Source organism: Malaya genurostris, chromosome 3, assembly GCF_030247185.1.
Source record: "Malaya genurostris strain Urasoe2022 chromosome 3, Malgen_1.1, whole genome shotgun sequence".
NCBI lineage: Eukaryota > Metazoa > Arthropoda > Insecta > Diptera > Culicidae > Malaya > Malaya genurostris.
Window position 1 is genome coordinate 275,985,525 of NC_080572.1, and position 17,527 is coordinate 276,003,051.

The window sequence follows — 17,527 nt, forward strand, 5'->3', positions numbered from 1 at the left end:
TAATTTGCCGTTGGACAAAAATGGCAACTCCACCACCAATTCCAGTAAACCTGTCAAATCGATGAACCACATAATGTGGATTACTTTTCAATTTTACATTTGGTTTAAGAAAAGTTTCTGTCACAATGGCAATATGAATTTTGTGAACTTTGAGAAAATTATAAAATTCATCTTCACTCGATTTCAAAGATCGAGCATTCCAATTTAAAATATTCAAATAATTATTTAACATCACTGTTAAATTTTAAATTCATTATAATATTATTTGCAAATTTCCATCCGATTTGAAATGCTTCAAAAAGTGATGAAGTCGAATTCATTTGGATGATCATTTGAAAAAGTTGATCTTGTAGGTAGATCATTTTATTTTCAGTTATATCGCCTAAATCGACTTCATTTAAAGAAGCGAATGGCATTGAAGGAATATTTGTAGGTAGACTGCCATTAGAAGAAGATGATTTGGCCGGTCTACCTATTAATAAATTGTTTTCGTTAGAAGAAGAACTGCAAGGCGGTCCTGTGTTTTGATTATTTACATTAGAAGAAATAGGAGATAGATTTCTACCTAATATACCAGCATAAGTGAAATTAGAAGAAGATGATGACGAGGTCGATCTACCTGTCAATAAATTGTTTTCGTTAGAAGACGAATTGGCAGGTGCCTTAGAAGAATTTTCAGGTATGTTCTGTAAATTTAAGGTCGTTGATTTGACTTGTTGTCTAAGCGAACGAGCGTTTAAAATTTTTTCCCTGACAGGACATTTCAAATAATTGGATTTATGATTTCCATTGCAATTTGAACATGAAAATTTATCAGTGGTTTCATTCATTGGACAAGCGTCTTTCGAATGCGATTTACCACAATTCAAACACCGTATATCCATATGACAATTTTTGGTTCCATGACCGAAGCCTTGGCAACGACGACATTGCGTTAAGTTTGCAATACGATTATGCCGTTTATAATGTTCCCAATGAATTTTAATGTGGGAAATGAAACGTACTTTTTCTAAAGTTTTCAAATTGTTTACATCACTTCGATTGAAGTGTATTAGGTAAAGTTCATGGGAAATTCCAGAGCGTGGTTTAGAAGTACCATTCGCTCTTTTTTTCATAAGTATTACTTGGGAAGGGGCAAAACCAAGCAATTCTTTTAGTTCATTTTTAATTTCATCAATACTTTGATCATTTGATAATCCTTTCAAGACAGCCTTGAAGGGTCTGTCTGATTTTATATCATATGAATAAAATTTATGAAGTTTTTCGGACAAATATCGAATAAGACGTTCGTAATCTTCCAATCCATCCACCAAGACTCGACATTCTCCTCTTCGTCCGATTTGAAATGAGACTTTTACTTCCGGGAGAAAAGTAGAAAGCTCAGTACGGAATGCTTTGAAGTCGGAAATCATCACCGTCACTGGTGGCATAGATTGATGTTTCTTCCCAGAACGACAAGCGTCCATTTTGGGAATTTTTGAAGAATTTTCTTCTATGTCGCTACAATCGGATTCAGGAAGAATCTCGTAAATATTGTTAGACGGCATAGGATCAACGGTAGGGAAATCCGTCCGTTGTCTTTTATTTTTACATTCAGATTCTATAAGATCGTGAATGTTATTAGAAAAATGTTGAATAACGGATTGTGATTTATTCCGTATTGAATTATTTTTAGCCTTAGGCTTGTTGCCTTTCCGGTTGGACGCAGGCATTTTTGAAATTAATGAAATTTTAAATTAAATTAACTAGGCTAAATTAGTCTTCGATTAGACTCCTAGCTAGCCTTAAAAAAGGCTGATTAATTTCTTAGTCACTCTAATATCACTCTTTGTATCACTTAGTCACTCTAATATCACTCTTTGTATCACTTAGTCACTTAGTTAGTGATTCAGGTAGCCTTGAAAAAGACTGAAGCCTTGAATCAATGAAACTCTAGGTAGCCAGAAAAAAAAATTCCAGGAGCCAAGAGCTATACGCGTGCGGTGCGAACGACTGTTCAACACCGACTGACCCACTATAATCTTGGCGGTACAAACAATACAGCGTGGTAAACAATAAGACAATTTCGAAGTCGGCAAACCTAAAGAGCAAAAAGCATTGGCTGTGGCTCTTTGACCAAGAAAAAATGTTGTTGACTTCATAAAGAGCAAGGTTCTATCATCAGTAAGTGCAATTGAAACTTTGTTGAGAGAAAAAAAATTCCGTCTTGACATAAACGAAAAGGTACGAGAACTACAGTTGAAGAAATCGGACAACGCAGTTTACGAGCAGTTTTCGAAGAAACACGAATCGGAGTTCGCGCACGAAAATTACATAGAACTACTGCACAGTGGTTCGAAACGGAAAATAAGTGAGACAGAAATATTTTTTCTTGGTTGGTGTTTTCACGAAAGTTGTTTTCAATCAAATTTTTCTCAATGGAATTTTTGATATTTTATAACCCCTTTACCGTTTATTCAGAACCTGATTGACTACACCAGTGTTTCCGGATTTATGGAATATTTCGTTTATATGTATATCCGATTTACAAGAAAGTATTGACAAAAGCAATAAGAACAACTACCGCGGTAAGAAGAAACTGGGCGCAACGAATGGTATTGATTTTTAAACTCATTTTTACACCGCGATCTCAACTGTAACGTTGCTAACAATAAACTGTCAAAGTTAAGATTCGATCAGTGGCGCGACATGTGCAAGTTAAGGCCGTATTCGAGAGAGTTGCGCTGCGGTACGCTCCGTGCGTGCGAGTTGTGATTGAAAAATTCACTGCTCCGATAGTATTAACCGTTCCACTCTGAAACTTTGCAAAGATTGAGTTAAACCCCTAAGGCTTCTTTTTACCTTTTTTTATATATATAAAAAATAGGTATAGAATTCGCTCAAACTTTCGAAAAATTTTCCGAGGCCCGGAGGGCCGAATGTCATATACCAATCGATTCAGCTCGACGAACTGAGCAAATGTCTGTGTGTGTGTGTGTGTGTGTATGTGTGTGTGTCTGTATGTGTGTTGTCAACTAAGAGGTCGAGATCTCAGAGATGGCTGGACCGATTTTGATCAAACTAGTCGCAAATGAAAGGTCTCCCCGTCACCCAAAACGCTATTGAATGGTTTTGAGATAGGATGTTTACTTTTTGAGTTATATGTGTTTTATGTCAAAATTTTTAGTTTTTTGTCAGTATCTGTCACAATTGACCTTGAAAACATAATATGTTTTCAGACTTAGATTCTGCACGGCAATACCTATCCAACAAGCCATAGATTGTTAAAATCCGTCCATTTTTAACGGAGATATCGAAATTTTTGTGTAAACGACTTTTCCCCCTATTTCAGCAGTAGGAGTTTTGAGCGCTGTATGACAAAGAAATGCTTGGGAGCAACGGAAAACACGTTTTTTTTTATACTGTTACATACAATTGTTTCTAAGTACCAAAAAGACTGTGTACTGCATCTTTTTTCATGGAATTTAGCCTCGGACCGATTTTAGCACGGTTCGTTTTTGGCAACATAATCGTTCGAATATGACATATATAAACCAGATGATGGCAGATTTTTTTTAATTATATTGTTTTAAACTACTTACAGCAATAAATGCTGGAAGAACATAACCCCCATATACCATTCGAATCAGTTCGTCGAGATCAGCAAATGCGTGTGTGACAAATAATTTCACTCAATTTTTTTCGGAGATGACTCAACCGTTTTCTACAAACTCAGATTCATACGAAAAGTCGTATGCTCCCAAACAAAGTTCCTGAATTATGTTTGGTTCCGACCTCTGGTTCCGTAACTACAGGACTTCGGCCATACCGATTTTAGAATACCGGTTCCAGAATAAAATCGTTTCTCAAAGCTCAATCGTTTTCTCAAAAAAAAACCAATCAAATACGAATCGGTTTGGGTTATGCTGGTTCCTGAATACCGGCTCTGGAAGTACCTTAAATTACCGTAAACTCTAAAGTGGAACTTACATATCATGGCATGTTTAATCGATTATCACACTTCTAGATTCAAATTCGATCCGATTTGCAGTTTCGACATTACAGAGTAATGAGTGATTAAAATCTCAAATTGTCGCTTAAAACTACGGTCATTAAAATAATGTCATGAAAACACCGCCCAAGTAACAATTTTATTATTAATAAATACTTGTAGCTGTCTTCAATGCTACATAATAAATCTTGCATTAAAACTTTAAACTCCACGAAAGCCTACTGAAAACCTCTATAAGAGAATGTTCCTGCCAAGTGGACCATTCTTCATAAGGTTTATAAAGCAAAGTGAAGAATTAGCATAAACCTGCGTTAAAACTCCAAATTCAAGAAAATTTTGAAACCAGCTTTACGATCAACATTTAATTTATTCGGAAGGAATGAATTCCGCTATGACTAAATTGTCGTTTTGATAATATTTTTCATGGCTATGTGTGTGTCATGTCTGCTTTGAATGCAACCAGTAAGAATATATTAGATTTTATTTACAAGTTTGAGGTTTTTTCCGAACGCAAAAACTTCATGCGCTTTTATTTTTATCGTGAATGTTTGGATAAAAATAAGAATTATAACTAATCGCCTTGAAATAAATGCAGTTTTTGCGAAAATCTCCATGATTTTTGAAAACTATTTTTTGTGATTCTTCGTCATTTTTGTATAAAACTATTTCGTGGCATTATAACTTGTCTATACGTTCTGAAAATGAATCATTAGAGCCCATCATTTTTATTCGTTTTTGCATTTCGAAGTATATTTGATGTCAATAAATGCTACGGTATAGGACATCATAATGGCGGCCATGAAATTTTCTTTAATGCAAATTACGCTAAACCCAAGAAGCAATAAATCACACAGCCCACAACAAATGTGTCATAAATGTACTTTAGAACCCTCAAATTTGCTCTGAGTGAAACTGTCATCCAGTGAACACGCACACACACAAACTAGATTTATGAAAGAATTTAACTGACAATAATGTTTTAAAGAAAATGTTTGAAAGCAATATTAAGAGTGTTTGCATGGTTTTATTCTAGTACACATTGTTTTATTTTTGGTCCAGTTGTTAGTCTGGGTAAAAAGTTTTATAGAAGCTTTAAAAACTATGATATTACTTATCAAAAGAGACATTTATTATAGTCGTCATAAAACAGGTAGTGATTGAAAAATCAATTACAAAACTCCTATAAATTACAATCAAAACCATTAGGCATTCGAATTGTTACTTGGACGAAGAATATTCATGCAAAAAACACATGCGGATTGATAAAAAAAAGGTATCGTCTCACTGCTAGGTGGATTAAGATCGTTTTTCAACTAAAAAAGGAAAAAAAATTAGGCCCAAGTTTGATTTTTTTTATTTGTTTATTAATTTTAAACTTTTTTCTTTGAAATTACTTCAAAGGTTGTTTTACGGAATCGCCTTCTTTGAAAGCTTAGGAAAAGACGCACATTTCATGTCTAGAACGATTTTTTGTATCTTCATTAGATTTTACAGTATAGGCTGTTGAAGAAAGGCTCTTTTTTGTAAAAGCGAAACTCCCAAAAATCATATCTCGAAAATTCCAAGTACCATATCGAAATAAAAAAACAAGTGTCGAATTTTTTCGAGCTCTTTACCGATAAAAAATAGTTAGATGAAAAAAAAAAATTTTGGGTGGTTGATTTGCGTGGAATGCCCCATATTTATAGCTGTAGAATTCTTGAAATCCAAGATGGCCGCTTTCGGTTTGTTGATATTTTTTCAAATCGCTATATAATTTTGTATTTTCGCGACGGATTTGACAAGTAAGCTTGTAAAATTAACATCAAATTTATTCCTGTAACCTATAATTTTGAAGATTGCATTTTTAGTGTCATCGTAATCGGCCATGGTTCGTACCAGGGTTGCGAACGGTACTGGTGAATGACACGAAACAGCAGACAGTCAAACCGCACAAATGACAGCAGTCGCCGTTTGTACTTCGCCACAACTATAGCAGATGAAAAATGTCATAGATCTCAAAACATGTGAATGTCGCCGTTTGCTCTCATCAAAATCTGTTATACTCTTTTCAAACTGAGAATGGATACCCACAATAAACAGTAGAGCTCCTTCCAAATTCAATAACTTTTGAAAGACAGTTGCCAACAAGGCTCAAATTTAAAATTCGTTTTATGTCGATTCTCATGAGGTGTAGCGGGACATGCACTAGAACGTATTGCTTCCCAATGCAGACGGGTTTTTTTGTGTATCCTTACGTATTTTGTTTCTCTGCACCGTTGGAAGGAAGCGGTTCAGTGAGAAAAGCAAAGTAAATGCTTTGAATTCAAGATCTTAGATGGTGAGTTCGTTTTGGCAGTTCGGGTGATTTTGTTTTATTTCCAGTTGGTTGATTTACTCCAATGCACTTTTTCGATTAAAACAATTAAACCCCGTTTAGCATAAACCAGAATTATAGAAGTAACAGGAGCGCAGAATCTATTGTCTCTGCTGTAAGATTTCTTGCCTTTGCGTCATACTAGAAGGGCAAAAGCTGTGCTCCTAATATTTCGTGTATGAAATTTCAGCAAATAGTTGTAATATTTTTGAAACATCCGCATGAACAAGCTTTGTGATAGAATTTTCTCGAAACTGGAAAACACCGCTGTTCGCATTCAATTTATCGCCACAGATCGGCCACAGCGGATATGACAGTCCCTTTATGAAAATGTCATGACATTTTGAGCTCGTGACATTCTCGAAACCGGTGATCGAAAATGAACAAAGCAGTTACTTATCCAGTATGTACGTACACTACCACAAAGCAAACGCTGTGGCTGTCACTGCTGTGAGAGAGTGCGACAAAATTAACTGTTCTCATTATTGCTGTCGTGTGTCATGGCTTTCGTGTCATTACGTGTTGGCTACTGTTGAACGTAGCAGCTGCACGTATCGTTGACAGTGACTGTCTTATGCTTGGCAACAGTATAAAAAAAATGTACACCATCCCGTAACGTTGTGTTCTATTTTGTTTCATCTTATAAAATTGATGTACCATTAAAATGATGCAAATAAGGCATTGAAAGTTTCAAAATTTTCACAATCAATAATCAAGTACGTACGATTATAAGTATTCGGAAGTGGAAGAGAAGCAAAACCTAAAATTGTCACGAATGTTCAATTCGAAAATCATCCATCCGAACTGCCTCATATTTGTTTTTTACTGTTTCATTCGTAAATGAAAGAAAGAACACACTTTTGAAACTACTGTTGACGTTGACTGAACATGGATCTCGTTCTCATAATTTGTAAGCTTTTTATTAACTCTGGGAAGAAACATACCAGTTTTTTTTCGTATTCACGTCATTGAGTTATGTCTTTGACATTACCCACCCGCCTTTTTCGCTTTTCATTCGAATAGAATAAGCTTTTGTATTAACAGCAATTTTTTGCCATGAATACGACTTACTTTATTATGGGGCGCATTTTCAAAATTTACCCTGTACAAGAATGGGCAAAACTTTATCGCGGATATCTCTTGATGTACTTAACTCAACGACGTATTTTTTCAACAAACTATCGGCAATATGATCAGGAATTTGTGAATAAATTTTTCAACAGCGAGAGATAACCATAAATAATTAAAAAACAACGTTTTCTAAAAGCTTAAAAACTGAGGAAAATTCATCACGCTTGCTTGCCGTTTTCGCTCCCGGACGCCGGTTTTGAGGTAGTCAAGCACATATCAGTTCTGATTATCTACTGGACGAGTATAAAATATAAACTTTGATTGAAAATCGTTCATTTCTTCTAATGCTTTAGACGGAACTGGATGTCGAGGTGAGGTTCTTCCATCAACATTAGTAAGAACAAGCTTGAAACGCTCAGCTCGTGCTTTCATTTGGACTCCGATCGTCGGGAGCAGTAGCCCCCAGTAATAAGAGCAGACCATTTGCGTGGTGCAGAACCTCAAACGCTCAGATCCCAGAGCCAGTTTCCCTTCAAGATTTCCTGATTGCATCATCTTGCTTATGGTCGTTTGCATTGGAGCAAAATACAACGAAAAACGGACAACAATGGGGAACATTATGCAGCTCTTCTAATGGCTCCTAATGTTATCTAAAGAACTATAAAGATTACTTCTTTGCAAATCGAAAATTAAAACCATTAGTGTAGTGCAAATCTGGGATAATGTTTAATATCGTTTATATCCAAACAGTGTTTAATATCTTAGAGAATTACACAGTTTGGCCTTTCCGAATGCCAGAAATTAATACCGTACAGCATTTTGATAGTTTCTTTCACTGAAATATTCAAATCAGAAAAAGAAATAATCGACATCAAAATTCTGTATTTTGCTAAAGAATTATGCGAAATTTTACTTTACTATACTGTATAGGACCCTTTTTTTAACCAGTTGTAGTGTGCATTAGAACTTTCTGTTGATTTACTATATAAAATGCATATCACAGACTCAGAAACCATTGATTTCGAATTTGGCTGTCTTCAACGAGTTGATTATGGCACGATCGAGGTAACTCCAAGCGAAATACAAAGCGGAAGAAGCAGAAAACTCCAACGGGACACATATCAGTATCGCACCCACGAACAACAGGTCAGCCTGGAAATAGATGATGGAAGTCAGCGGTTCCGATGGAATGAAGTCAATGGTATCCATCGAAATTCGAACTCACTCTCCATCACGAACGCCTTTATAAAAGGTTCTTTTCCGAACCCCCATTATTTTATCATAAAGAACTATACTGGTTATTTTGCATTTTTTTTTTGTGTCAGAATGTTTAATGTAGAGTGCCTATAATCAGAGTGGTGACAGCTGTTTGTTTGGACAGTTTCCAGTTCCAAACGAGCAAACGAACTGTCAATTACAATGTAAAGCTAACGACACTGCCAATATTTCGGATTAAATATTTTGAATTGTTGCCAACATCACGGATGAGAAGTCGTCACTCTGGTTATAGGCAGGGGCCCAAAGATTGAAAAATAATGTTACTGAAGATTGCTTGTGTGCCTTTTACGGCTGTTTTAACATACACTTTAAACTTTTCCACTGGAATTGATATTGTATTATATTTCATTACGTTTACTGTCTTGTTATTTCTGTAAAACATGTCTGATACATTCTAAATAATTATATGTTTTTGATTTCGGGAGGGGCCAGGGCCCCCCCTCTGGGTACGTGACTGATAGTTTAATGTAACTGTACTTTAGTTTAGGTGTATCGTTTCATCGACGACACGACCAGGCACTGCGAAGAAAAATTAGCATTAAAATTGTCCGTTGACGATTTACCAACCATAACCACCAGCTACCATAAATTCAGCGACGCCTTGATAACGATAAAAATAATCTTATCGAGCAACACTGTTTAAGTTGTTTCGAGCTAGTTACCATGACCCCAGAATAAATAAACAAACAATTTGAAAAAAAACCCGGAATATGGAAAAGGGTTTGTATATCAGGTACGTAAAGTCTGATTGGATCGAGAAAAAATAAAAAATGCAACTTATTTCTATCGGTAGAGTGTATGGAGTCAACGAAGCGAATCTGAAAAGTTCTCCATTTGCCCCTGGTGAGAGATGTATATCAAATATGTATATATTCGCAAAAAAAAAACAAGAACAATCTCAGTTTTTGAACTAGTTCCAACCAAGTACCGCCGTATTACTTCTTACGCTTTCGAACTACCAAGTAGATGACACTGTAGTCACAAGCATGACGGAACTCAATAAACATCTTAGGTGAACAGAAAATGTGTTTCTCAAAAGTACTAAAAAAGACATGTTATAAAATATAGTCTTTTGTTTCAATACTTAACATAAAATAACTATTTTTTGGTATCATTATACCTAAAAGATTCAAAGTTTTTGGAGAGCTACGAATAAATATGGAATTGGGAATGTATATCCATTCATGTTAGTAACAAAGTTAAATTTATTCCATGATTTACATCCACGTTCAGATTTAATATTGCACTAATAATATGGCCATACTCTTTATGTAATGTGTTCAGAATAGTTCCGCTTTCTACATAATCTTTGTCTGGATCAAGCACTAGGATTTCTCTGCAACAGTACAATATCAGTTTTGTCATATGCGCTATCATTTCCAGGATTGGCACCTTCAGTGTGCATTCTACAGGGTGATTTTTTAAGAGCTTGAGAACTTTTTTAAACAATAAAACGCATAAAATTTGCAAAATCTCATCGGTTCTTTATTTTAAACGTTAGATTGGTACATGACATTTACTTTTTGAAGATAATTTCATTTAAATGTTGACCGCGGCTGCGTCTTAGGTGGTCCATTCGGAAAATCCGCTTTTTTATCGACAAATTTTGTTCAGCGATGAGGCTCATTTCTGGTTGAATGGCTACGTAAATAAGCAAAATTGCCGCATTTGGCGTGAAGAGCAACCAGAAGCCGTTCAAGAACTGCCCATGCATCCCGAAAAATGCACTGTTTGGTGTGGTTTGTACGCTGGTGGAATCATTGGACCGTATTTTTTCAAAGATGCTGTTGGACGCAACGTTACAGTGAATGGCGATCGCTATCGTTCGATGCTAACAAACTTTTTGTTGCCAAAAATGGAAGAACTGAACTTGGTTGACATGTGGTTTCAACAAGATGGCGCTACATGCCACACAGCTCGCGATTCTATGGCCATTTTGAGGGAAAACTTCGGAGAACAATTCATCTCAAGAAATGGACCGGTAAGTTGGCCACCAAGATCATGCGATTTGACGCCTTTAGACTATTTTTTGTGGGGCTACGTCAAGTCTAAAGTCTACAGAAATAAGCCAGTAACTATTCCAGCTTTGGAAGACAACATTTCCGAAGAAATTCGGGCTATTCCGGCCGAAATGCTCGAAAAAGTTGCCCAAAATTGGACTTTCCGAATGGACCACCTAAGACGCAGCCGCGGTCAACATTTAAATGAAATTATCTTCAAAAAGTAAATGTCATGTACCAATCTAACGTTTAAAATAAAGAACCGATGAGATTTTGCAAATTTTATGCGTTTTATTGTTTAAAAAAGTTCTCAAGCTCTTAAAAAATCACCCTTTAATTCAGCTGTGGCCTTGCTTGCATCCCTTAATAGAAAGCTAAGTTCGGTCGGACGGAAATACTTCGAATTAATTCTATGCAAACATTAACCAAATCATTTCTACATTTATTTACATTCTGCATGTCTTCCATAATTTATCAGTATGTGTTGCCAGTTTCAACATTTTTATAAGTAATTTCGTTTTGACATTACGAGTTACTGAGGGGTACTTAAATTTGCGATACAGTTTTGATGGACGAGTGGCAGGTCGTGTCGTCGGCTTCATATTCTAGTAGTGTAAAATGGGGAAAGCTTGCACAATTCACACAATCGATCAACTAATTAATATTCGAGAGTATAAAGAAAGAGTGTCAGTTTTATTCGTATTCACGACAAACAGTTATGTCTCTGACATTACACACCTGCGCCTTTTTGGTATAGGAAAACAGTGTGTGAGAAAAATCTGTTTTTGATTGATTTACTGTGAAAAAAATTCAGGGCTGTATTATTTTCCTTTTCCTTTCACTTGAAATTGGTCAAGAAGCAATCCGCATTGTAGGAAACTTCACTGTTTTATTTATAGGACTACAGACAAATTATTTCCGTCCTTCGCGTCAATCACCAGTCGTCCGTATCAGCAATTTATCACCAATCACAGGCCATATTTTCGGATTCCAACCACTTCGTTTCTATTACATTTTAATCCTGAACCGATCGGCAAACAAGCTGCCACCGAACCCCTGCAAAAAAAAAACAATAACCGTCGGCGGGAATCTCTTCCTTGACCCAATAAGCAAATAGGTGTACGGATGTCGGTTACCGCGGGACTTCACCGCGGCGCCTAAGGAAAACCCATATAAGCGAGCACCGATAATAAATGAACCCCGCTTTTCTCTTCATCCATCATCGCATGATAAAAGTCAGTTTCAATCATGCTTTCCTACACGAGCGGTCGGGTTCCGATTCTGGGAAAGTAAAAATGTTGCACACAAATTCACCGTTTTAAGGTTGGAATTCGCTCCGGTACGGTAAATTACCTTTGGCAACAGGTTTTTTGTACCTTTGCGTTTGCTCGGGTTTGTTCAGGATATTAGCTAATGGTTTCACAGCACGGAAGGGTATCGAAGTAAATCGAAGCAAGCCGTTCAAAAGTGTCAACCAGTTTAACGACTCTCATTCTAATAATTAATTAATTCCCCAATTTCGTATTTATTTTCTTTGCAGGTTTAAGAATACGAATAGCTAATTTACTGTTTAAGTTACTAACTTGCATTTTGTACATATTTCGAGTAGTTTCGGACTTAGATCCAACGTTCGCTACGTGGTAAGTAGGAATTTTGTGGCTAAAAAACGCTGACGGTGGTAATTGATTACTTGAGCTATGTCATAATTGGAAGAAGTGGAAGGTTTTTAATGGTTCTTTTGCATGCCATGGTGTGATGCATCGCAACTCATATGTAATTACGGACAGACGGAAACAGGTTGAATTGCTGGTGCTGACTTGTGAATAATGAATCACCTGTGTCTGTGACTGGTGCAATGCCTGAATAGACGCAGCAGTGCAACAAATCGAGTACTGGGAGTCTGCTACCTGGGGGACAGTTCTAATCAAGTATACAAATTAGATGAGTATTTTAAAATGGCAAATATAATTAATGCTTGCACAGTATTACGAAGTTGTCAGTTTTTTTTAAATATTCATAACAAATAGAATAAAACTTGTTCCGTTCTAATAGCCTTTGATTATTTAGCTTCACGGAAAGACCGAAATCAGCATTTTGGCGAAAAAATTAGTTGATTTTCTGATTTTAGTTAGTTATTTTTTGAGACAACTAAAAAAGTCTTACTTTTGCTAATTTAGATTTTCTAATTCTAGTTCCCTTAATAATAATAAAATATTTGTTGAAATGGCTATTTTTTTAGTTGAATTCTCCAATTAAACGTGCTCTCATTTCTTAGCTAAGGCACACTTCATATCCATTCAACTAATTTTTTAGTTGAATTAGAGAAATAAAACGTTGTTTTCAACCAACATAAATGGTTGAATTGGTTTCTGCAATTCGCATCTATATGGCGCTCTGTCACCGAAAAAAACGTTAACACCGTAATGACTACTAGCCACTAGATGGCACACTACTACTTTCTGTCGCGGTTATCTTTTCTATATTGGCAGGTATAAATACGATGTTGTATTGGAGAAAAAGACATAAGCGAAACATAAACTTCTTTTTGAACATTTTACTTCTAAATCACTGTTTTCTTCATTCGACTTCGCGAAATCGACTCACACACTGAAAACTTTGAGCACTCGGAAAACAAAATCCGAATACAAGTAGAACACCGGATGGCATAGTCGGAAGATTGAAAGATACAAAATACTTTATTTGACATATACAATTTGAGTGCAACATTCGAAACTCACTTCACTGTTCCGCGTAAAAACAACAAACATCGGTTTGGAAATTTATATACGGATATATCGTAACACATGCGAAAAACATCAAAACAATTTGCAATCAGGTTCAACAAGACTGTCCCTTTTAGCTTTTTAATGGATTGTTTTGCTTTGACACTTCTCATGAGTTTTTGGCTAATAAACTTGTTAATAAAACCAATTTCATTTTTGTTTTCTTTGTGCTGTCCTTCAGTAATGACGGTGATAGATAAATAGAAACAAATTTTCTGATTTTAATAACGAAATTAGTTGTCAATGAGAATTTCGTGTTGGATTGAAATATTGCTGGTTTGTGTCCAGAATATTCGCCAACTAAACACATTCTCTAAAAATAAGAGATTTTTTCAGCAAAGTAAACTGTCAATTTTAACTAATTTTACAGTTATTTTTAAAATTTTGTTGTTAAAATCAACTAATTCAAAAACAGTAATACGAATTAGGCGCAGAGCTAATTTCGGTCGTTCCGTGTTCTAATAAAACGCACGCTTTGTCTTTATGCATTTCTTTCTAGCGTCAAATTTTTGTCCGAAAAAGTTCAATAAAGGATGATAACGAGAAACAGACCGAAGATGAAAGACAGATGAATAAAACAGGTTAAAACGAAAATTTGCGAAAAAGTGGTAATTTTTCGCAAGTTTACATTTCTTCTGTTTCATTCTGCAGTTTTAGCGTTTTTCTCCTAAGATACCTGTAACAACTTGCACCAAGTTGAGAACGGCTCTACGCCGGAGGAAAAAACTGGAAACTGATCGTTCAAAGCCAATGAGATCACAAATATCATTGCTGCTACTACACATCAACCGAAATCATTATATAATTGATGACGCTGATGTTCTCCAAAGTCAGCAAAAGAGACAAACTCAAATTAGGGTTTCCACCAATGTTATGACTTCTATTTTTCTTTGTTTGCTTGCGTCGTTATCGCAATATAGTTATTTGGAACCCAAAATTGTAAATTTATTGAACCACAAAGAAAGTCAATACCAGCCAAAGTACGGTAAGAAGAATTAATTTTTTCTCCATGTTTTGGTCTGATTTGAGACAAGACAAGAATTTTAACTTCTGTCTAGGAATATCAACTCGACCAATGGCTTCATAGAACTCTTGTCAGGGATGATTTCTCGGTGGCTTTAGTTGCGTTGCGTAGGCAACTAAATTCGACACATTTAACCATTTAAAAAAAATAAAAGGTTTCCTTGAATTCCTATGTTTGAGCCCCGACCTGGAAGGATTCTTAGTGTCAGTAGGATCCATAGTACTAGCCATGCAATGATTCTGTACACTAAGAATCGGCAGCGAAGTCTGTTGAAACAGAAAGGCCAAATTCCACAAAAGGAATGTAATGCCAAGACTTTGCTTTTTAAATTTCTCTATTAAAAATTCAACTCATAGTGAAATTTAAGAGAACTTTCAATTTTCTTTTCGATAACGGGTTAGTTTCATTTCACTACCCGCTCAAACCACCAAACATCGACAGATTTGTCATTGATGGCGCTTTACTGGAATACATGCATTCAAATTTTACTCGTCGTGAGATTTCTTAAAAAAAATAGGAAACTGCACAGCAGATCCGTTAGCAGATTATTACGTTATAAGTCATGTGCCTTTTAAATATTTTCAATCTATTGGTACAAAACGAAAGCAAGATATTAGGTAATTTCAGCTCCAGTACGCTTTTGCCTGCTCTTTGAACATAAAATAAATAGAATGTATGAAATAAATAAAATAAGCAAAGTTAATTGAAATATACACAATATATACAAACAAAAAATAAAATATCAAAATAAAAAACCATTAAAAAAAGTAAATAAATCAAAAATAAATAAAACTAACGAAATTAAATAAAACAAATAGAGACAATATGTAAACAAAATAAATTTGAAGAAATAAGTAAACAATAAACTTGAACATTATAAATAGTGTGGTGAATGACCAGAAACGGTTAAAGTCGCTGATAAAATGAAACAAACAACAATATAAATATAATAAAAAGGAAATAACTAAAATCAATATGATAAAAGAAATAAAATAAAATAATAATTAACTTGAATCTGAATAGTACAAAACACGTGTGAAACAAATAAATAACATAAATAAGATACAAAACAGAAATAAAAAAATGATTAAAATAAGCGAAATAACACAATCAGAAAATAATTATTTAACAAAATAAATAAAACAAACAGAATTGAAGGAAAAATGATAACTGATAAATGAAATGAATGAACTAAAAAAATCAATAACAAAAATTCAATTCAATGAATGAATGGAAAAAAAATTCTAACGAAATCATCAAAATTAATCAAATAAACGAAATGAATAAAATGAGTGAACGAATAAAATTATGTTGAATTAAATAAATGAATTGAAAGAAACAAATTAAGTAGCAAACATTCACTAAATTAAAAAATCATTTGGAAATTTAAATAAATGATATGGATAACATTAATTGAAGCTATAAATATACAAAATTAATGAATAAAATGTAAAATACGAATTAAACGAATGGTAGAATTAAAAATAAGTAACTAAATAAATAAAAAAATAAACATTTTATTTAAACAAATAGAATGCCTAAAGCAAACAAAATTAAATAAATTAATAAAAAAAATAAAATGGTCAGAATAAATAAAATAATCGGAAAACACAAAATTACTACATAAGACAAATTAGTTAACAAAATACCTGTAAATATTGAGTAATCAATAAGCAAAAATTAATTAAATAAAACCAAGGTGGAAAACTAGACCAAAAAAATGAACAGAATTTAAGTAAATGAAGAAAACAAATGAATAAAATAAATCAAACAATGAATAAATTAAACAAACAGAATGTTACAAAAAGAATTGGTAAAACAAAACGAAAAAGTACCTATGTAAAATCAGCATAATAATAATAATAGAATAGAAAATATCAATAAAACAATTGAATGAGTACGAAAAAATAATATTAAATAACATAATTTAATTAAAAAACACATTCATGTAAATTTAATGCACAATATAATAAAGCTGAATCAGCTTCATGAAATAAATAAAATAAATTATATGAATAAAATTATTAGATATATATAATGAATGAAATAGGTGGATAAAATAATCAAAATATTTAAAACGATTAGACAAACAAAATAAAATATTGATGAAAATGTAAATTTTCAAAATAAAACATAATATTCAAAGCATCAAATAAATAGAATACATAAGTCGAATAAAATCAAATAATGAATAAAAGAAATAAACACGAATGAGTTAAAGAAAACAAATAAAACTAGGGAAAACAGTAGTTGATTGAAATGTACCGAGCTTTAAAAAATAAAATGAATAGAATTGGATAATATACATGTAACAAATAAAATTGATAAAACAAAACAAAAAGTACTAAAATAAATTAACGAAAAACATAATAAAAATAAAAAATATTAAAACGAAATATATGAAAAATTATATTCTAAAAATTATGAAATAAAAAATATAAATGAAAGAATTATAATGAACCCAATAAACAAAATAAATAAGATTAGTGAACGAAAAAAATAACAATAACTGAAATAATTTGATTAAAATAAACAAATTTAAGTATAATTCGCAAGCTCTTTTATGCAGAGTAAGTTTTATGAAATAAACAAAATAAGTATATATTTTTTATCGACTAGTAATTCGGATCTGAGAAAAAGTATATATGAAAAAAAATAATCGAATCTATTAAAAAAATAAACAGAATAAATAAAACGATTAGATAAACAAAATAATTAAATATTAAGCAAATAGATAAACAAAATAAATCAAAATAATGAAGTAATCAAGTCCTCCTCAATTACATAGATAAAACCAACGAAAAACTAAGATCAGTCAATTAAATGCACAAAATTTTAAGAACAAAAAATAAAACAAATCACACGAATGAGATAAATGAAACTAGACAAAATATATGCAACAAACAAAATAAATGAAAGTCATAAAATGAAGAGAAAAATCAAATAAACAAAATCAACGAAATAAGTATAAATAGAAACCTTAAAAAAAAACAGCATTGAACAAAAATTAAAATCAAAAACATC

General features: G+C 33.5%; 1 protein-coding gene across 14 annotated transcripts in view; it reads left to right on the top strand.

The window, feature by feature from the left end:
- LOC131439036 (potassium channel subfamily T member 1) overlaps positions 1 to 17,527 on the top strand; it is a 440,000-nt gene that overhangs the window by 300,437 nt on the left and 122,036 nt on the right. For all 14 annotated transcript variants that reach the window (XM_058609546.1, XM_058609553.1, XM_058609541.1 and 11 more), the window contains one exon: positions 12,237 to 12,336. In XM_058609546.1, the coding sequence (XP_058465529.1) occupies positions 12,237 to 12,336 (100 nt within the window). The remainder of the gene's footprint in view (positions 1 to 12,236; positions 12,337 to 17,527) is intronic.